We start from the raw sequence: 21,895 nt of genomic DNA on the forward strand, positions 1-21,895 counted from the left end.
TTTATCTCACAGATGAACGGTCACAGTGCATACTGTAAATAACTGACACAACTGATGGCAAGGCAAAAATATAAGCAATAAATGATGCATCAAAATTTCAACATTGTGAGATAATTATGAGGCTATATAATTGTGAGAGTTTGATACTGAAATGTTCTCACTGGTCTCTTAAATGAACACTCATCTTGTGTAAAGAGTAACTGTAAAGAACACCTGAAACTGTATCATTTAAACAGAGATGTTTTACTACTCCTTTTTCTTTTTTCCTCAGGTATCTCTCCCTGTCTCTTTTAAGTCTCTCTTCATATTTTATAGGGTCAGCTTTTATTTTGTCCCTATAGGCCTGTGACCTTTCTTTTGTTGTCTTAGGTGGAATCTTAAAAACAGATAAAAATTAAATCAATTAATACTGATAAAAAAAATAAAATAAAATGTACAGCCTGAATGCTTTTGGATAAAAGCGTCTGCTAAATGCATAAAATGTAAAATGTAAATGTAAATATAAAAGTAATATAATTTAGAAATAAAAATATCATAATATAAATATAAATAGTATTGTAATATATTATAATATAAAAAGTATTACAAAAATCTACTCTCGCAATCCATATCAATTGTACTTTGTAACCATAAATGTCATTTCCAGAAATGATATTTCTGTAGTTTTTTGTGGGAAAAAATGGAAGATAGCTTCACTGATAAGCTTTGAATTAATACTTAGCATTTCATGCATGCAAAATACTCTTATTTAACTTCAAATGTTTAGCTTTTTAAAAACACCCTTGAAGGTACAGCATGTTTGGAAATGACGTACAATAAATATATTAACTGATCAACCAACATTTACCTTGATTTTTCTTCATTTGTTGTTGATGAAAATTTAAATTCCCTCCATGTTCAACATGTGCTCTGATGTCACTGAACATTTCCATAGAAACCACCTAAACAATCTTTCACACAAACTTTTTAAAGGGACATTACAGTGTTGTGGTGGAAATGATACCAATACTGTGCGACAGCTATATTTTGTATAAAAAAGTAATATTGATAGTGGTCTCACATTAAATACTACAATGTATTTTAATTCTTTTACTAATGCTTAATTCAGGTACATTAATAGTTACCAGATAAGTCATATTTTTAACTGTATTTTCATTGTTGAAGTTTAAAAGTCTGGGTGTGCGACAAGGAGAAAACAGTGATTTTGACACCTATAAGGAGATTGAAAAGTATGAAAAAATCATAATAGAAAGGTAGTAAAAAGTTAAGGTGGTTTTATTGTTATTGTTAGTTTGACAAAGAAAGAGGAATTTGTCCAAAATTATATGTATTTTAAAAAATATGACCAAAGAACATAAAAGTGCCCATAGTCTAAGAATCACTCAAATACACTAAAAGTATATTTCTACTTCAGTAGTACAGAGTACAGAGCAATTGCAAAAGTATACTAAATACCACTGATATTTAAATTGATTTTTAGTACATTGAAATGAAGTTTACGATCTCAAAATTATACAGAGAACATTTATTAGTGTATATCTTAAAAGTGTGTTTTGAATTATTTAAAAATTATTTCAATGTTAGCACACTTTTGTATAGTTATCCTAAGTTTAAATTAAATTGATTTAAAATATATTAGTAATGTAATAGTTATAAGTACATTTTCCCAACTGTGCTACTTAAACTTCATATAAGTACACTAAATAGCACTAACACTTTGTAAGGACGGCGCTGAGGCAGAACTAGAATCCATTTGTAGAAGTTTATTAAAAGGATTTGCAGCAGACAGAAACATGAAGACAGGCAAAGGGTCAAAACCAGAGTAACAGTCCAATCAGACAAACAGAGCAAAGGGGCAAATCCAGGAAATCAGTAGTCGAAATAATCAGGCAGAGTAATACACAATAAGCCAGGCAGAATATAACTATGGAAATCGCTCGGTAAGGCAGGTAAACTGGCAATACTTCGCAACCTGCCATGTGCTCAGTATCTGGCTTATAAAGCCACCAAACAGGAAGTGTCAGCAGAGGAAGCAGAGGGAGAAGCATGCAGTCAGTACTCGGGTGAGGGCTCCCTCTGCTGGCTTGGCGTTACACACTTAAATTGATGTGTAGTCAGATAAAGTACACCAGAAGTGTTTTATAATTGCATTGCTTAAAAGTGTGCTACGATTGCTTTACATAAAATTTTAGTGGATTTTTATATATATTATCACTAAGTGCGAATTGGATTTTCACAAAAAATACAGTAGTTATACAACCCGAATTCCAGATATGTTGGGACGTTTTTTAAATTTGACAGAAAGAGAAGAGTAAAATAAAATGAAAACTAAAAGACTTTCAAATCACATGAGCCAATATTTTATTCACAATGGAACATAGATAACATAACAAATGTTTAAACTGAGAAATTTTACAATTTTATTCAGCTTTCGCGCGTTTGATATGAAATGATACAGGCTGCAGCGCGTTGCCTGCACATTTGTGCATGCAATTGAAGAGCGCATTGTTACACTGCAGGGTCATTTAAAATCAACGTCAAGGAAATGTTTTATTTATTTTTTATGAAGAGATATTTTGCTCACTGTAGAGGGTGTGCCTTTTCCCAGTGTCATTCATGGAAATTACCATCTCTCCCCAAAAAAGGTGTAAACGATCTCATCTGGGACTTGATAAATGCAAATTCCAATTGTTAGTTCCTGTCTATATTTTGGAGGATGTCTGTCTTGGTCTGAGGTACTTAAGTGGAAGTTGCAAGAAGATCAGGGCGCTTCTGTAAGCCAGAATGAGCCTGTGATATGGAATGTGTCCACACACTCCATGCTATGTATTTTCTTAAAGTCAGGTATGCATCTTTTACTCTTAGATTAATCTTTGACAATTTGATGTCTTGTATTGATTTGATTTGATATCTCTGAATTGGCTATGTAATTTGCATACTACATATTTACCTGATTGATTGTTACATTGTTACATTTGAATTTATTCTGATTTACTCTGAGATTATTGACTCTATTAAGTCTATAACACTGCAAATCTACGCTCAGGTTAGTAATGGACTAAAATTATTTTTTATGATGTTTTAGAGCTTCAACTAACACATTGGCATTAGTTATGTATACTTAGACTTAGAAGCTATATTGGGTTTTTTTTCCATTTAGAGCAACAGTGTGAATTCTGGTCAGCCTCAACCTCTGATTACTATAATATTATTCTAACTAAGTGTACGTGAGAAATCACGGCATGATTATATTTATAAGTTACCATTAGAGGAAGTTAAGTTGGTCAACTTGCCTTGGTTCTAGTAATGTTCATGACCTCTAGTTAGATATAGTCTTACCTTAATTAAGTGTGTACAGATCTATGGGAACTAAATAATGTATTCTAGAAGGAGCAAAGTATGGCACGGGCTGTCTAGAATATTAGTCAGTCGCCTCTGTCTAATGACCAAGACTGACAAATTTGTGAGTAGGAGATATATATCGGCCAGCATGAGACTCAACGTGTTATAATAATTGGCGTTCTAACCTAAATTCGAGGTAATAATAAAATGGAATCAGATTAGAATTTAATAAATTTAAATAAAATGTTATAAATTTAATAACTCTGTGCACAGAAAAGACCGAACAAGCAGGAAACCTTCAGCCACCACTGGATATCTTCGCTGGGCCAATTGTGTGGACCCTACAACATTATCATGTGATAAACATGATTTTTATTAAATGTTCCATTGTTTTATATATCTAACTACATAACACTTTTGTATTTTTGAAAAGAAGAAAATTGTATAAATTGAACAACTTTGATTGATCTGAATATCTATAGCTAATTTCACCTATAGAAATACAAAACAAAAAAGTTGCTATGTAAAAGTACAAATCTTTAAAATCCAGCACAAAAACAAATTAGTTTTGTTAAATGTTGCATAGAAATCTAAAATTAAAATATAGACTAAAGTTCAAATATAGAAGATTCTAATAAAAAATGTATCACACTTGTATCCAGTGTACTATTAGTTTTCTGTGAGGTGTTGATGAGTTCAGAGTCTCACTAGTGAATGCAACAGAAACTAATATTTGACTGTAGTCTGAGGACAATCTGAGAGGAGATGTAAGAGTCTCATTTTTTTCATCTGCTCCATTAGATATATTGTTCCAAACTCTCAATAGCGTCCTCTTTTGAGTATTTTCTCCATTCAAATGGTATCTTACCATGACCCTGAAATGTCTTATCGTAGTATTTTTCCAGATCTTTCTGGAATCTGTACAGAAACCACTTCCAGTACGGCAGTTCAGAGAGATCAGGGGTGATGCTCCAGTCTGCATAAACTCCTCCTGCTCTTCTGTATTCTCTATATGGAAACCCTACATCTGATGTATAAAAATACTGGTGACTTGCCACTAAACCTGTGCAAATATCAGCACAGAGATACTTTGTTTGAGAGAAATGCTGTCCATTAATTCCATTCACTCTGTGGAGATGAACACTGTGATCTCCATCATGGTTTTCAATGGTGTTGGTGCAGGTGGCTCTACAGAATGGACACTGAACCCAACAGCACTGACAGAAGTGATCAATCAGAAGCTCATCAGGTCTGAACTTATGGTCCAGCTTTAGTGGAAATGTCTTTCTGCTGAATCTCCTGCTGATGTAAGTCATTATAGTATGAAGTTCTTGTCTTATCACATCTTCTAGAAAGCTGAAATCATGAACATCTTCATGTTTGACTCCACTGAGGTCTTTTTCAGTGAAGATCAGCTCATCTGAGAGCTGCTGTGTGAAACTCTTCAACCACAAACCAGCATCTCCACTGTTGACTTGAACATGTTCAGTAGATTCATGTGCTGCTTTCATGATCTTCTGCTGCAGGAGTTTAATGTTCTCCTTCATCTTGGGTAAAACACTGTCACTGAACTTATCAGTGATGTACCGACTGACTTCATCTCTGATGAAACTCTTGAAGTGATCTCTGGGATTATGAATGTAGTTCATGTATTTGTCAAAATCCTCCTCTTCTGCCAGTGTCTTCAGGATGTGTTTCTCCAGATTTGATCTGTTTCCATTCAATGATGGACAGTTTGATCTCATTTCACTTGCCAGATCTCTGGCAATCTTCTTGTAGACACTCTGTTCAATGGGCTCTTTCAGTTTCTGACAGACGATCTCACCAAAAATGGTAGCTGATGTTGCTCCATAACAATATTTCTGGAAAATACTACAGTACTCCTCTCTTCTTCTCAACATATATTACAGGATCATTGGCTTCTCTGAACAATCTTTGTTGGTCAGTGATCATCTCGTTTGCCTTCTTAAAGATTGAATACACTAAATCCATGAAGAATTTTTTTTTGAACACATATTTCACTGATCCTTCCTCATGTTTTGTTACTTTTGCCCTTATGTGACCTGTGAGTTGTTGAATGCAGCTGGTGTTGTAGCCCATCTTTGAAATGTTAAAAGAGATAATAAATCTGTCTGTCTGATGGGCAACGTCTGTGACTAAAGATCTTATTTGGGCTTCATCTTCTGTAGAGAGAGCATATACAGTTCCCATTAATCCACTGGATATGTTTACTTTTACATAACCTGAATAACTGGGCACAGTGAAAATATCCTTGTTCGCTCTCCAGTGACCTACATGAGCAATTTTATAGATGTTACCGAAGATCTTTCTCGCATCTCTCATTATATTAATGTCTTTGATTGCAGGAGAGTCTTTGACGATCTTCTTCACACTCTGTTCCCAAAACAAATCAAACTCTTTCTTCAATATTTCTTCCTCCTTTGCTTTGTCTTTGAGTTTTAAGGCAAGTCGTTTGCACTTTTCATAGAGAGTGTTTTCATGACGTCTCCTCTGAACAATCCTTTTCTTCAGGTCTCGCTGCTGAAGAATCTCATTTAATTTCCTCTTTGTTTCACTCACAATGTTTTCTTGAACATCTTTGATTTTGATTTCAAAAGATGTTTTCCACTGAATCAGAATATCTGCATCTTCGTCTTTCTCAAAGAATTCAGACATTGATTTCTCCACTTCTTCACTTGCCTCCTTTAGTTCTTTTTGAAGATCAGCTTCCTTAACCTCATGAATTGTTTTATTTTCTATTTTATTGTGTAGTTTGTTTTCAGTTTCCATCATGGCACTGCGAAGACTCCAGGACCATTTGCTGTAATCGGTCTCCACTTTACTGAATGCTGTGTCCTTTTGAGTTTAAATCAACACAAATCATTCAATAAAATTAATTGTCAGAGTTTAGCAAGTTTTGATGGGATATTATTTGTTAAAATGTGTTGTACTAACAAAGCAAACATGAACAAGCAAGTGACATAAAAACTTACCTGTATTGAATCATCAGTTTCAGAGCAGATCTTCTCTTTACTGCTGAGTCTCTGATACTGTTCATCAGGAGTCTGTTTCTCTCTCTCACTCCTTTTATAATCCTTCTCTTCTCTTCTCTTTCGGTCTTTGTCATGATTCTGTCTTTCTTTCTCCATCATCATCTTCATTCTCTCTTTCTCTTCTTCTAGTTTATCTATCAGTTCTTCACTTTCTCTGACTCTCTCCATCAGGATCTTCATCTGTTGTTCTTGCTTTTCTCTCTCCATCTGTCTGAACATCTTACATGAGTAGTAACTCCCTCCGTTTGTTTTCACCATGTTGTCTATCTTCTCCAGTAGATCAGACACCTGTGTTCGGTCTTCAGTCTGATTATTATCGAACACATGGAATCTGTTTCCACACGCTTCAATCAGCTTCATCAAAGGAGATCCAGGTTTCCCTAGAAACTGTTCAATGGTTTTCTTCTTCAGATCATCCCCTCTGGTAAAGAGCACCATAGTGTACATTAATGAGTTTTCACCAAATGCCTCTTGGATGATCTTTACTGATGTTTCCTCTTCTTGAGTGAATCGTTGTCCTAAATTGAGCACAATGATGAACACATGTGGTCCAGGCAGGATCATGGAGATGCAGTTGGTGATTTCTCTCTGGATCTCCTCATTAGTAAGTTCAGTATCAAACAGTCCTGGAGTGTCGATCACAGTAACGTGTCGGCCATCCATTTCAGATGTTTCTCTCTTACTCTCTTTAGTAATTGACTCATGAGATGCTTCTGCTAGAAATGCTTCTCTTCCTAAGATGGTGTTTCCGGTTGCACTTTTCCCGACTCCAGTTTTTCCCAGAAGCACAATCCTCAGAGCCTCTTGACCCTCTGTTAAACCTGTAAAAGAGGAAATGCATAAGTCTTAAAACCTATTTATACAAGTTAAAAAATCCACTTGTCCTGGACAAGTGTTAAAGAAATAGTTCACCCAAAAACTGATTGTGTTTATCTGAAAGTAGAAAGGCATATACAGTACACCTAGGATGCCTTGAGGGTGAGTAAATTATGGGGTTAATTTTCATTTTTGGGTGAACTATTCATTTAATAGTAAGGTTTTCTAAGTATCAATTGTAATCAGGAATAGGTTCACGCTAATCAGCAAAAAACCTTGATTAGCTGGATCAAGTGTGTTGAAACTAAACTTTGTGGGAAGGTAGATCTCCAGCAGCAGCAAAAGTGTGTTTTACTTGTGTAGACCAGAGAAGTTCAAAAGAATGTTGAATCCTAAGGGTGAAACTACAGTATTGTGCTCGGCTCTGTCGTATATTGTGTGCATGGGCGTAGCTTGTGGGGGCCTAGCCCCCCGTAACTAAATAAATATGCACATAATGTATTTATTTAAATACATTAACCCTTTCAGTCGTGGGTTTAAAATATTCTAGCGGTCCCCCCTGTCACGAACTCAGCCTCTGTGGCTCCCTCCGATCGCCACCAGAGGGAACCATCACCTGAGTATTAAACATCATGAACTCCATTTCCCATATACTCCGTACCTGTGGCTGATTACGGGCACAGGTGTTTCTCATCACCCTCACCTTTATAAGCTGTTCTCCCTATCACCTCATTGCGAAGTCTTGTCTTGCCATGCAAACATTTCTGAGCGTTTACCCTGTGTTTGATTCCCCGTGTATGACCTGGACTAGTTACTGGACTCAGATTCAACCTGCTTCGTTACTTGATTATCCTGAGTGTTTTCTGCCTGCCCTGATCCTTAGCCTGAACTCTGACTTTGATTCTGCCCTGTCTACGTTGTGTTTGAAGCCCGTGATTGAACTTTGCCTGTTTGTCTTGTATTCTGTATTAATAAAGCTGCACATGGATCCTAACGCCACTGACTCCTCGTTACACCCCCAGAGTGAGTTTTTTTAAGGTGACCATTATATTAGAACGTGTGCCCTTTCTGTTTCCATGGCGACGCGTCATGGTTGTCACATGACACACCGCGGCACAACAACACTGTATGACAGATGGATTGCTTTTGTTTTGTTTTTCCTTTTTTATTTAATATATTCACAAACTTGCTTACCATGTCATGGACAATCTGATATTCCGATTCACAAATATGCGTAAATGAGTGTGTTTTGTCATTTAAACACCTTTATAAATGATCTTGATTGTGATCTGTAATGTGAGATGGGCGCCGCCATATGTGACCCTGGACCACAAAACCAGTCTTAAGTCGCTGGGGTATATTTGTAGCAATAGCCAAAAATACACTGTATGGGTCAAAATTATAGGTTTTTCTTTTATGCCAAAAATCATTAGTATATTAAGTAAAGATCATATTCTATGAAGATATTTTGTAAATTTACTACTGTAAATATATCAAAATGTCGTTTTTGATTAGTAATATGCATTGCTAAGAATTCATTCACCTTCATTCATTCACAAGGCGATTTTCTCAATATTTAGATTTTTTTGCACCCTCAGATTCCAGATTTTCAAATAGTTATTGTCATATCCTAACAAACCATACATCAATGGAAAGCTTATTTATTCAGCTTTCGGTTTATGTATAAATCTCAATTTTGAAAAATTGACACTTAAGACTGGTTTTGTGGTCCAGGGTCACATATTTGTTCGCGCCGCAGTTCAGACAGTCATGTCAGTCGGATTTACAGCATGTGAATTCATCAATTTCTCCCAAAATACATGCAAGTAAGTGACCGGTGAACTGGGTGAAGAATAGAGTGAACTATATAGTTACTTACACTATGTGTATCTGATATGAATAAAACATAAAATGAATGGATTGTTATTGTTGCTTCCATAGACATCTGTGTGTATTTTACAAGCTCTAAATTTATTGTTTTACTAGTACTTATGTGTATTTAAATGTCTGAAACCTAAAATATGCATTATGTGGTTAAGAACACTGCATAGTTGTGATAATATGACAATCGCAGTACACGTCTCTCTCTGGCTCAGCGCCAGTCAATGCGCGAAACCACAGTTTGAATTTGGCAGTTATGCGACGTCACCGAACGTTCTAAATCCCATATGTGGGACTGTACTCCCAGGGGCACGGAAATAAAAATCCCATATGTGGGACCATACCACTCAAAAGGTTAAATTGTTATTTTGTAAATAAATTAATAAATAAAATCAAACTTACTAATGGCTTCCCCAATCTCATTTGTGTAAGAAGTTGTCGTGTGGCAGATCTGTTTTGGCGGATAATAGCCTATGTTATATATTGCTTGCATGTTGCATGGCGTGAATGGATATTTAGCATTTTTTACAACATACAAAAACTGCTGAGGAATCTGGACCTAACCAAAATAAAGTTAGATGAAGATGCCGATGCTTGATGACTCCAGACCCGGACAGTCTCATAAAGGTAATCTGCAGGACGCTCCGTTGTACCAGCTCAGTGTTTGTCAGGAAAATGACCACCCTGTTGAAACCACCCTCCTGGTCAGGACCAGCTTAGGACCAGCATATGACCAGCTAAGGACCTGCTTAACACTAGAACCGCCAGAGGTCGCTGTATACCTAAAAGCGCCAGCGGGTAAATTTTACCCACGCACATGGCAACTGTTTTTATATGGTTAAAGAACATATTATTTCACTGTATTATGCCACTGTCTTCACAAAGAAGTGTCTAGAGTCATGAAATGATTATGTCTAGTCGTCAACTATATTTTTACCCTGTTGTTTTATGTTCAAGACTTTTTAATGCAGCCTACACTAATCCATAATGGTCAGTAAGCTAAAAAAAAAAAAAAAAAAAGCCTGCACTGACAATGGAAATTAGAAGGTAGTAAATATTTGGGTGGTGTAATATTATAATACAATGTCATCAATATATTAGGATAGCCCATGTTATTTAAATTACTAAAATAGCCAATAGACAATAATGAGCAATAATAATTCATCACACTGCATAGGATGATGCTATGACAAATTCAAGCGCACAGCTTCACCTAGGCCTAACCAGCATATGCTGTTTTTTTCAACAGGGCATTTACATCCAAAGGTAATTTAATGTACACAGAACAAAACCTAGAAATAGATTTCAGAATATAAACTGCTTAATTTGCCATTTTCAGTAATATTTATTAAATATGAAGTGTTTGTGTGCCTGCTTTTGTGCGTTTAACTTGAATCATGTCCAACAGATATCTGTTTTAAAACAGTGGGTAATTCACTCCTTGATTTGCTTAATAAAAGCTTTCTTTGCGATTCTGTTGACAAACATGTTTATAGTGCATTATTTTCAACGTGTTTTTTTACTAGCGTAGCAAAAATAGACAGCGCAGCCTTTACAAGTAATTCACATGCAATGTATCTGGTTGCTGCTCTATGTAATCATAGTAAAACCACTTAAATGATACACGGAGCGTGAATTTGTACGTTTAAAACAGAAATGTAGTTTCAGTGGCTGCAACTACAAAGTCTACAAAAGTCGGACCAAGAGTTGTTAAAGGGACAGTCTAGCATACAAAGTTGTTGATCCTGATGCCTAGTGATTGTGACTGTGCGCAATGAATTTTGATATAGCTTGGGCTGTGAAGGATTCATTCATTCTATCCTTCCCGGCTCTGGAAACGAAGAATGCTTTTCAAGGCTGCATTTGAAGTAGCCTAAGAAATGACATTGGCCTTCAATTGCAGCCTTTGAAGGATGCAACCCCTGAATTTGGATTTCTGATCATTACCTTGAGACTGAATGTGTGTTTGTAGTGAGTGAAGCTTCTTCAACATCTCCTCAAGTTTTTTCATCTGTGCTTCCCAAAATGTCTCTGTGAAGAAAAAGTCTCCTCTGTTTTCTTCCAGCATCTGCTCAATCTTCTCCATAAGTGTAGACACTTGTATTTTGGGACCAAAGAAATGATGTCGTCCTCCAAAACTCTGAATGACAGACTTTGTTTCTTCATTGAGTTCTGCTGTCTGATGCTCTGAACTCTGCTTTATGAGGATCATGGTGCGTTTATTGATTCTTGAGCTGAAAATCCTCTGGATCTCCTCTATTTCTGCTTTGTCCTCATTATTAATTGGAGCATCAGGAATAATGAGGAGAAAAACATGAACTCCAGGATGACAGAGAGACACACAGCAGAGAGTCACTTCCTCCTCTGAGAGCTGATTGAGAGCTGGAAGCTCCACGAGAGTGAGAAGATGTCCATGAATCTTCATGTCTGATCTTCTGTCTGTCTGCTGCAGGATCTGCTCTGATATGGAGGATTTTAATGTCCCGTCACTCCCACACACAACCAGATTCAGCTTTACACTCTCTGAATCTGATAAAAGAAAATTAAAACACCTTTTAGTTCCTTTATTACAACAAATATCATCATAACATTGTCACACTCACATCTTTCTGTGGGCTGTTGAGTCATTACGAAATGCTGTGAACCTTCACAATCCAGGTGCTGTCCATCATTCATTTGCACAATGTCCTCAAACATCTGCAGAAGATCATCAGGAGAGCTGCTGCTCTGAAGACTGAAGTGTCTGTTTGCACATTTCTGAATGATTTTCTGTAGGATGTCATTGGTTTCAGTGGGCTCTTGTGTGGTGATCACCATGGTGTGTTGATAAACCTGCTCAGAGAAAGACAGCAGCACCTTCTTCACACACTCTTGATCTTCTGCTGAACATTGCTCATGTTTGAGGAGCAGAACGATCACATGTGGTCCTGGATCAGACAGATTCACACACTCTCTCACTGTCTGTGTGATCTGATGATCTGAGATGTTTGTCTGGAGCAGCTGAGGACTGTTGATGATGATCACGCGTCTGTCCTTCAATCTTCCTCCGACTCTCTCTACAACATCTGGAGGAGCTCCACTGTCAAACGCTGCTCTTCTTAATATGAAGTTTCCCACTCCACTGTTTTCTGACACGCTCTTCCCCAGCAGGACAATCCTCAGATCACTCACTGAAACACACAACACATTTAAAACATTCCTCACTTTTGTACCAGATGATAATTGTAACTATATACACTGTAAAAAAAAGTTTTTTGGGGGCTTATAAATAACAAAAGTTTTGAGTATATTTTATAAGAAAATACTGAAAATAATTTTCAGTAATGCCACATTTGATTGCTTGATGTTTATTGGTAGTTGGCTCAAATATATATATGCAAATTTGAATGGAAATGGCCTACTAAATTTACTTGATTTTAAATATGATTTAATTATCTAATTATGTAATACAAAATACTGACAGATACAAAAAACTCCACGAACATGGAAAACAGCGATTTACCTGTTGTCTGCAGTGTTGTGTTCTTTTCTCAGCTTCTATGATATGTAACACTGCAAATTGTCTTCGAAATTTAATCGCTTAGCCCAATTTTTTCCTCTTGCAATCGTGTAAATTGTGCTTTCACATTCTATCTCTGTTATCACGAAACCCACGACACACCACTAAAACAGCTCTGATCACTGCGTCCTCAATTCACCGGTTGTTGACGTTTGTTAATGCCATGCAAAAAGACATCGCTGTTGGCTACTTCAGAGTTCCTTCTGCCGGTGCGAACGCAACCAGGAAAACGGCCCGAGGGAGAAATTGGTTCTCTAGGAACTACCCTGCTGGCTAGTTCCAGAACTTAGTTCCTAGAACTACGTGGTGCGAAAGCCCCTTATATGCTTGTTAGAGAGAAATCGGTGGAGAAGCCATACTTTTGCTATAGATATGTACTGTTCATTCAGCAACTGAAAACAGCATAGACAAAAAGATCGATTGGGATTTAAGAATTGATATTGGTTCATAAAAATGAGAATCTACAAAAATCGAGAAATCAACTTTTTTTTTATTTACCCAGCCCATATTTTGTTGTTTTTAGTTGCCAATTGCTACTCAAAATTAGCCCAAAACTAGCCCAAACTAACCGTATTTGGAGGGGGTCCCCCGGTAAAAATCGCATTCTGGGGGCTAAAATACACGTTATTGGGGTCGCTTCAACCCGCAGCAAGAGTGATAAAATAACACAATTCCACGGGAAAACTGCGGACTTGGCAACACTGTGATGGATAGTAAAGTCTACAACGGACGCAACCACAATAGCTTGAAGTTGCCTAATTTGGCACGGTCTCCCTGCTGCACTAATACTAGTAAGGCTTTCCTCTGTGTATACATATCCTTATAAGTGCAATTTTAGCTGTATTATTTGTGTCCCCTTCAAAAATTGCTCTTGAGAAATTTTATGTTTATTTGTCCCCCCAACTGTTAGATGAAATGTACGCCCCTGGCCTCAACTGTCACTGCGGGATGTGGTGTTGAACATGAAAAGTGACGCACAGTCTCTGTTCATCGGTTCTCTTCGAAATGAATGCATAAGCCTATGCTCATCCTGTAGCTTGATGATTAAAAATGAAAACATGAACAAAAATAAAAGTGACCGAAAAATGACAGACAATGTTAAAGTCTAATGCAACTGTGTATATATATATATATATATATATATATATATATATATACACACACACACACACACACACACACACACACACACACACACACACACACACTGATTAGGCATAACATAATGACCACTAACCGGTGAAGTGAATAATACTGATTATCTCTTCATCACAGCACCTGTTAGTGGGTGGGATATGTTAGGCCGCAAGTGGACATTTTGTGCACAAAGTTGATGTGTTAGAAGCAGGAAAAATGGGCAAGCGTAAGGATTTGAGTGAGTTTGACAAGGGCCAAATTGCGATGGCTAGAAGACTGGGTCAGAGCATCTCCAAAACTGCAGCTCTTATTGGGTGTTCCCGGTCTGCAGTGGTCAGTATCTATCAAAAGTGGTCCAAGGAAGGAACAGTGGTGAACCGGCTACAGGGTCATGGGCAGCCAAGGCTCATTGATGCACATGGGGAGCGAAGGCTGGCCCGTGTGGTCCGATCCAACAGACGAGCTACTGTAGGTCAAATTGCTCAAGAAATGAATGCTGGTTCTGATGGAAAGGTGTCAGAATACACAGTGCATCGCAGATTGTTGAGTATGGGGCTGCATAGCTGCAGACCAGTCAGGGTGTCCATGCTGACCCCTGTCCACTGCCTACAGCGCCAACAGTGAGCATGTGAGCATCAGAACTGGACCATGGAGCAATGGAAGAAGGTGGCCTGGTCTGATGAACATTTTATTTTAGATCACGTGGATGGCCGGGTGCGTGTGCATTGCTAACCTGGGGAACCCATGTCACCAGGATGCACTATGGGAAGAAGGGAAACCTTGGGTCCTGCCATCCATGTGGATGTTACTTTGACACGTACCACCTACCTAAGCATTGTTGCAGACCATGTACACCCTTTGATGGAAACGGTATTCCCTGGTGGCTGTGGTCTCTTTCAGCAGGATAATGTACCCTGCCACAAAGCCAAAATGGTTCAGGAATGGTTTGAGGAGCACAACAACGAGTTTGAGGTGTTGACTTGGCCTCCAAATTCCCCAGATCTCAATCCAATCAAGCATCTGTGGGATGTGCTGAACAAACAAGTCAGATCCATGGAGGCCCCACCTCGCAACTAACAGGACTTAAAGGATCTGCTGCTAACATCTTGGTGCCAGATACCACAACACACCTTCAGGTGTCTAGTGGAGTCCATGCCTCGATGGGTCAGGGCTGTTTTGGCAGCAAAAGGGGGACCAACAACACAATATTAGGAAGGTGCTCATAATGTTATGCCTGATCGGTGTGTGTGTGTTTGTGTATATATACACACACACACCAGTGTGAAAGTTTGTGAACCCTTTAGAATTGTCCATATTTCTTCATTAATATGACCCAAAAAATTATCAGAGTTTTGCTCTGTATATCTATATCATCTTTTGCTGTTGTTGTCAAATGAAGTGACTTACTGTTGGGGCAATCAAAATCTTGACTACTTCTGTCCACTGTAAAATACAAGAGCATAAATACAAAAGGTTAGGCCCTGTTTACACCTGGTATTAGAATGTGTTTTGGTCAATCAGATCACAAGTAAACAAGGGACACACTCCCGTTTACATCTGGTATTTTAATCCACTCGGGAGCGAATAAATCTTGTTTGTGGCAGTTCAAATGCATTCGATGATGTGAGCGTTTTCACTACAAAAACTGGTGGGATGTGTTTTTAAATACCACTGAAAGTGGTCGAAAGCAGACAAGCTCATCTTAGACCTCATATTAAGCACAGTCTGCTTGTGATGGGATCAAAGAAAATGCATTTTAATACCAGCTGTAAACAGGGTCTTAGTGAACCTGGTTAACATTATTTGCACTACATGACTTAGATTTTTTATTATTATTATTTTTTTTTTATTATTATTTTTTTAGATTAAATATTTATTATAAATACAGAAATGGGCTTACTATTAGAACGACTTTTGCTGTTGCTTCGTGATCTATTGCGAGCAGGATTGTGGCCCACATTTTCTGTTTGTAACAAAAGTTTTCATTATTTTTGTCATAACAGAAACATGAATCAATAAAAAAACAACCAGTTTAAATTCTTAAAAGGAGATAGTCAAAGTGAAATTGACATGTTGGGAAATCACATTATATAAAAAAAAAAAACACACATGAGAGTTTTTTTTCTTCATAATTTTAAATTTTACTTAAAATGCAATAAAGAAATTATCTTCAAATTTTCTTGGATGTCATGTACTGTATAATCTAATATTGGTATGTAGTTATAAACAGTTATTTATATCTGCTTGTAAATGATTCAAGAAATTTAGAATCTTTTGAAAATGTTCTTAAGCAATCCTTTGAAACTGATCAATCTGTGATTCTCACCTCTGCCCTCTCTCCTGGACATGTTGATATTCAGTTTTCTCCTCCGTCTCTTTCTTTAGCCATCAGCTGATCATCTTCTGTAACTCCTGAGATCTGTCTGTTCATCGTCCTGTAAGAGACTGATCAGTCCTGAGACTTAAGTTCAACATGCTTCAGCATGTCGTATGAAGCTCTGCACACCCGCTGTGGGTCATGTTTGCTTTCCAATGAACGATCACATTGATCAGCCTGAATATACTCTTGAAGCTTGAACACTACACAGCTTGAAGTGACTTTAGTAAAAAAGCATCTACAGAATGCTTAAATGTAAATTCTGAAACAATAATTAAATTACAATTTGACTTGATGTTAAGTTGTGATGCACTAGAAAAAACCTCATTGGTTGGTCACTCACACAAGCACTTTTGTATTCACCATATGTGATGCACTGAATATGTGCATTAATAAATGTTTATTATGGCTAAATTAAATCTGCCTGTCACATAAAGAGAGCATGTCACTTCAGAAGACTGGATTAAACCATTTGATTCATAATCTTTTTTATTTTTTTTAGGACATAGAAAGTTTTGGTTGTCTGGACTGTCAATGGAGGGACAGAAATCCCTCAGGTTTCATTAGAAATATCTCAATTTGTGTTTCGAAGATGAACAAAAGTCTTATGGGTTTTGGAATGAGATCATCTATGAGTCTTGATATTTATTTCCCCATTACACACTCATATATTAGCCACTTTACTGAAGCAAATAAATCTGAATTATTGAATGAGATTATTATCTGCATCTGTTTTACATATTTTTTTATATAATAAAAAAATCTGTAATATATAATATCAGTTTATCGAATATCAAGAAGCCAGTTTAAGAACAGAAAGTGACTATAAAAAGCAGCATGTAAAAAGTGAATCCAAGAAAAAAAAAAAAAAAAAAAAATGACACCCTTTTCCACCTTTAATGGATGAAAGAAAAAGTTCCATGATAACTTTTTGCCAAGAGACTTACCTCAATATTAAAGGAGCAAGCATGTGACAGCAATATATTGTATTGTTCATATGGCTAAGCTATAGGATTGGATGGTCAGACAGAAGCCATCACTCAAAAAAAAAAAAAAAACCTTTTAATCCCAATGCAGAACTTGTACTGTAGACAGGAGATCCCCTGCAACTTGATCAATCTGGAGCTCTTTTGCAAGGAAGAGTGTTAAGAATGATGAATGAAGATATGCAAGTCGATTCCCTCTTATTCAAAAGACTGGCTGCTCTTTTAAAAGCAAAAGGAGCTTTAAATATATTTTAGTGCATTACCAGGCTATTTTAAGTATTTCTATCATTTCATTGTTTTTCTCTTTCTATTTGTTTGTTGAATTTCGTTGTTCTATGTCACAATAAAGGTGGAAAAAGGTTCTAATATGGTTTATTTTAGATTAATTTTTACAACTCAGAAACCGGCAAAAACTGTGTGATTACTATTTATAGTCACATTAGAACTTTTTATCTTTATATGCAGACACTATGTGACATCTCTTGGTACAACTGTACATGTTCAATTTGAACCTGAAGAACTATTCTGTTCCTTCTAGAAGACATTTTTATTCAAAGCAACGCACAAATGAGAAATACAGCAAAGTTATTCATCTTAAGGAGGCAAGAAATAGTAACAATAAAAAGAAACATTGAAAAAGGGATGGATTTAAGAAACAGTTATGTAAAGAAGGAAGTTTTCACTGGAAATCAGAAGAACTGGACGTACATTTTTTTTAACATGAGCCAACTGATTTTTTTCTTACACGATTCTATGACATAAAGAAATGAAACTGAAACTCACCGATGTTACAGCACCTACTGAAGTGAATAATTACATTATTGCATTATTACATTATCTTACATTTACATTTCATACAACAAACATAAAGAAAGTATTTATAAGGAAATTACTTACCTGTTTGTCAAAGTTTCATGGTGCCTAAAAGTTTCTTACAGATTGGGAAATAGTTTGCGGGTGGAGCCACAGTATAGGTTGAAACATGTTTCTGCCTGTCCCGTCTCACTACAGGTGCAGGTAAAAGTTCCAGATACAGTTGAGACTGTAACAATGAGACATAAATGTAAATCAACAAAATGATAACAGCAGATCAGCATAAAGATGTTCAACAACAAAATATATACACATATATGTATGTCTGTGTGCATGTTTGTGCGTGTGCTGCGCGTTTTTGTGACATATGAGGACACAAATTTGTATAATGACATGGGTATGACAGGTATTACGGTATTACAAGGAGAAGGTGACTTATGAGGACATTACCCCATGTCCCCATTTTTCAAAATCACATCATTTTAAACCGGTCAGCTCCCAAGTCCAAGGATCCAGTAAAAGAGAAAGCATTCAAACAGTAAGTTCAAAACAGTGCTAATGCAGATAATAGTGACTTACAGTACATCCAGATGCCGGTAAACTATTCGTTTCAGTGTGTATTTGGCTTAAAAGCAAGAGTGTTTTATAATGAATGCTGGCTGAAGGTGTTTTAGATTATGTGGTGGTCAGAGGTTTAGTGAATTATGAAAATTAAATAAGTAAAATATTTCTACTGTACTACATAGCATTTGTCATTGCCGTGTCTGCAGTTAAGTATATATATATATATATATATATATATATATATATACATATATATATGTAAACGGTTCTCAAAAATAATTACATTTGTTTTGCTAAAACTATTTATGTACAATTACAATTAAAATAATTTGTCATACAAAAAAATGTCACAAGTCACACAAACCATCACCCTGAGTAAATTGTACCATTGTGAATTGTGACTGGCTGCACAAGTGGTGTAATAATCTAGGAGGTGGATACACTGTGAAATTATAGCCTACATACAGGTTTATGGCATAACATTTGAAAGCATATCAACTGAATGTCTGAAACATCAGTCAGTGAACCATTTTTTAAACAATGGCAAAAAAAAATTGAACTAAAATGATGATTATTGTCTGGGGTTCTTATGACTATGACGCTTCTACTTAACCATATTATGCACTTTATCAAAAATGCTAATAATCTCTCTATCTCTTTCTGTTTCAGAGTTTGCTGCTCTGGTTCGTGAATAAGTGACTCAGACTCTTGGCCTGTTCATACTTCATGACCCTTTGACCTCGACCTCACCCTAACCCCCCTGAAGCACAGACACACACACACACACGCTCACTTACACACACCCTCACACGCTTGCACGCCCCCTTCTGAACACCTCCCTACACACAATCCCACACACTGACCTTCATGCTATTTATTTTCCTTTTTATACAAAAGTGAGTGTTTCTGCTAGTGTATAGACCAAGAGACCTTTAACAGGGCAAAATCTCATGCTGGCAATGTGTAGATATAATAGGAAAGAAAACACCGCACTGTTCATCGTCCATTATTCTTCGTCTGTCTTTATCTTCCTTGAATCTCTCCCATTGATCTTTCGCTCCTCTCCTCCAACTTCAAACTCTCTCCATCCCTCCGTTAACAAGCCGTTGTGAACCAAAAGAAGAAAGAGGTGAAGTTGTGAAAGAAAACAAAATAAAGAAAAAATGCCTCAAGAGTTCTATTTGTTTGTGTGTGTTTTTTTTTTTAATAATTAGTTGGAAGTATCTATCTATCAAGTTTAAAAAAGAAGCTACATTTATTTTTAAGGGAATGGTCATATGCTGGAAGTAAAATGGGATGTGAAAAAGTTAGTGGCATTGCTATGCCTTTGAATGAAAATTAATATTTTTAATTAAAGAGAACTAATTAATTAAAGACTGTGTGCTGCTTTTGATGCTTGAATTTGTGCTTCAACATGAGATCCAAGTTTAAAGAAACTTCCCTCAGGAAGATTGTATGCTTTCTTGGCTTGCTGGATGTTGGGCTCATAATCAATAATTACGTTTTTTTGCATTCGCCAAAACTAATTTGCCAAAATCAAAACGCAGACAGTAAGGGAATTAGAAGCCATCAGTCCCGCTCGCTGTGAAGTGGGGTGAGCAGCAATAGTAATAGTAATATGGGTCAGTACCGCCCAGTTCTAAAATGTAACTAACTGTATGTGTTGTTTGACGTCACAGAAAATTCCCATGATGCAATGGGAATTACGGTTATTTACCACAAAGGGAATTTGCAGTATTGTGCTGGGTGATATACAGAAATTACAGAAATCTTTATCTATCTTTTGTATCTTTATTTTGAACTTTTATATTTATCTCCCCCTGGCAACTGTTTTATGCATTATAATTTGACTTTCTATCTTTTTTCTTATTTTTAAATTTTCCTTTTCTTCTTTTTGATTTTGTTTCTTGTTAAAATATTGTATGTTATTGTTCTTTGAATTTAAAAAAAAAATAATGAAATGTCGCAATAATGTCACATGCGTGACTTGTATATGCATGAAATTGGGACGTTGGCTCTTACAGATGTGACACAAGCTTTAGTATGGAAGGATATTCTATATATATAACAACTGTAAGATGACACCACAAAAATTGTAAGTTATTGACAGAATAAATGACAATGTGTCTTGAGTGACAAGCACAGAGCTATAAAAACCAGTGTGACTCCTCACATTTACATATTCACACTCATACATGTTGATGGTCATATATGCCATTGACATTTTATCATTAATTTCCTTGTCTGAACATTTTGAGCTTTATATTTTTTGTCACAAAAAGTGTGTTTGTAAATAATTATGTTCGGAAGTTTATTTCACAGATGTTTGTGTGAGAAATTGAATCATGTTTTTCAACCTCTTGTATTCAGTGTATTTACTGAAACTCATTTAACTGTGATCTGAGGAGAATCTGAGAGATGTAAGAGTCGCATTCTTCATCTTCTCCATTAGAAATATTTATCCAAACTCTCAATAGCATTCTGTTTTGAGTATTTTCTCCATTCATCTGGTATCTTACCCTGTCCCTCAAATGTTATATTATAGTATTTTTCCAGATCTTCCTGGAATCTGCACACAAACCACTTCCAGTAGGGCGGAGAGATCAGGAGTGATGCTCCAGTCTGCATAAACTCCTCCTGCTCTTCTGTATACTCTCTCCACAGGACTGCATCATCTGAGGAATCGGGATGAAAACATTGATTGCTTGCTGCTGCTGATGTGCAGATACTAATAGACAAGTTTGTAGTTCCTCTATTAAAACACCCATCAATTCCATTAATGTGGTAGAAAGGAACACTGTGATCTCCATCATGGTTTTCTATGGTGTTGGTGCAGATGGCTTTACAGAATGGACACTGAACCCAACAACACTGACAGAAGTGATCAATCAGAAGCTCATCTGGTCTGAACTTATAGATTTATTGGAAAAGTCTATGTACTGAATCTCCTGCTGATCTCAGACATTAGAGTGGGTAGTTATTTTATGACACCATTTCTAGGAGGTTGAAATCATCAACATCATCATGTTTGACTCCACTGAGGTCTTTTTCAGAGAAGATCAGCTCATCTGAGAGCTGCTGTGTGAAACTCTTCAACCACAAACCAACATCTCCACTGTTGACTTGAACATGTTCAGTAGATACATGTGCTGCTTTCATGATCTTCTGCTGCAGGAGTTTAATGTTCTCCTTCATCTTGGGTAAAACACTGACACTGAACTTATCAGTGATGTACCGACTGACTTCTTCTCTGATGAAACTCTTGAAGTGATCTCTGGGATTATGAATGTAGTTCATGTATTTGTCAAAATCCTCCTCTTCTGCCAGTGTCTTCAGGATGTGTTTCTCCAGATTTGATCTGTTTCCA

The 21,895-nt window shown here is 36.6% G+C and overlaps 1 protein-coding gene across 1 annotated transcript; it reads right to left on the reverse strand.

Moving 5' to 3' along the window:
• Positions 1-1,759: 1,759 nt before the first annotated feature.
• Positions 1,760-16,894, reverse strand: LOC131536354 (GTPase IMAP family member 8-like). Its single transcript, XM_058769233.1, has 7 exons — positions 16,115-16,894; positions 15,689-15,751; positions 15,196-15,231; positions 11,696-12,262; positions 11,040-11,621; positions 6,336-7,216; positions 1,760-6,198 (listed from the first exon to the last, which is right to left on the reverse strand). The coding sequence occupies exons 1-7, from the start codon at positions 16,134-16,136 to the stop codon at positions 5,215-5,217; spliced, it is 3,135 nt and encodes a 1,044-aa protein (XP_058625216.1). The 5' UTR covers positions 16,137-16,894; the 3' UTR covers positions 1,760-5,214.
• Between the last annotated feature and the right edge of the window lie 5,001 nt (positions 16,895-21,895).

Source organism: Onychostoma macrolepis, chromosome 03 (assembly GCF_012432095.1).
Source record: "Onychostoma macrolepis isolate SWU-2019 chromosome 03, ASM1243209v1, whole genome shotgun sequence".
Classification (NCBI taxonomy): domain Eukaryota; kingdom Metazoa; phylum Chordata; class Actinopteri; order Cypriniformes; family Cyprinidae; genus Onychostoma; species Onychostoma macrolepis.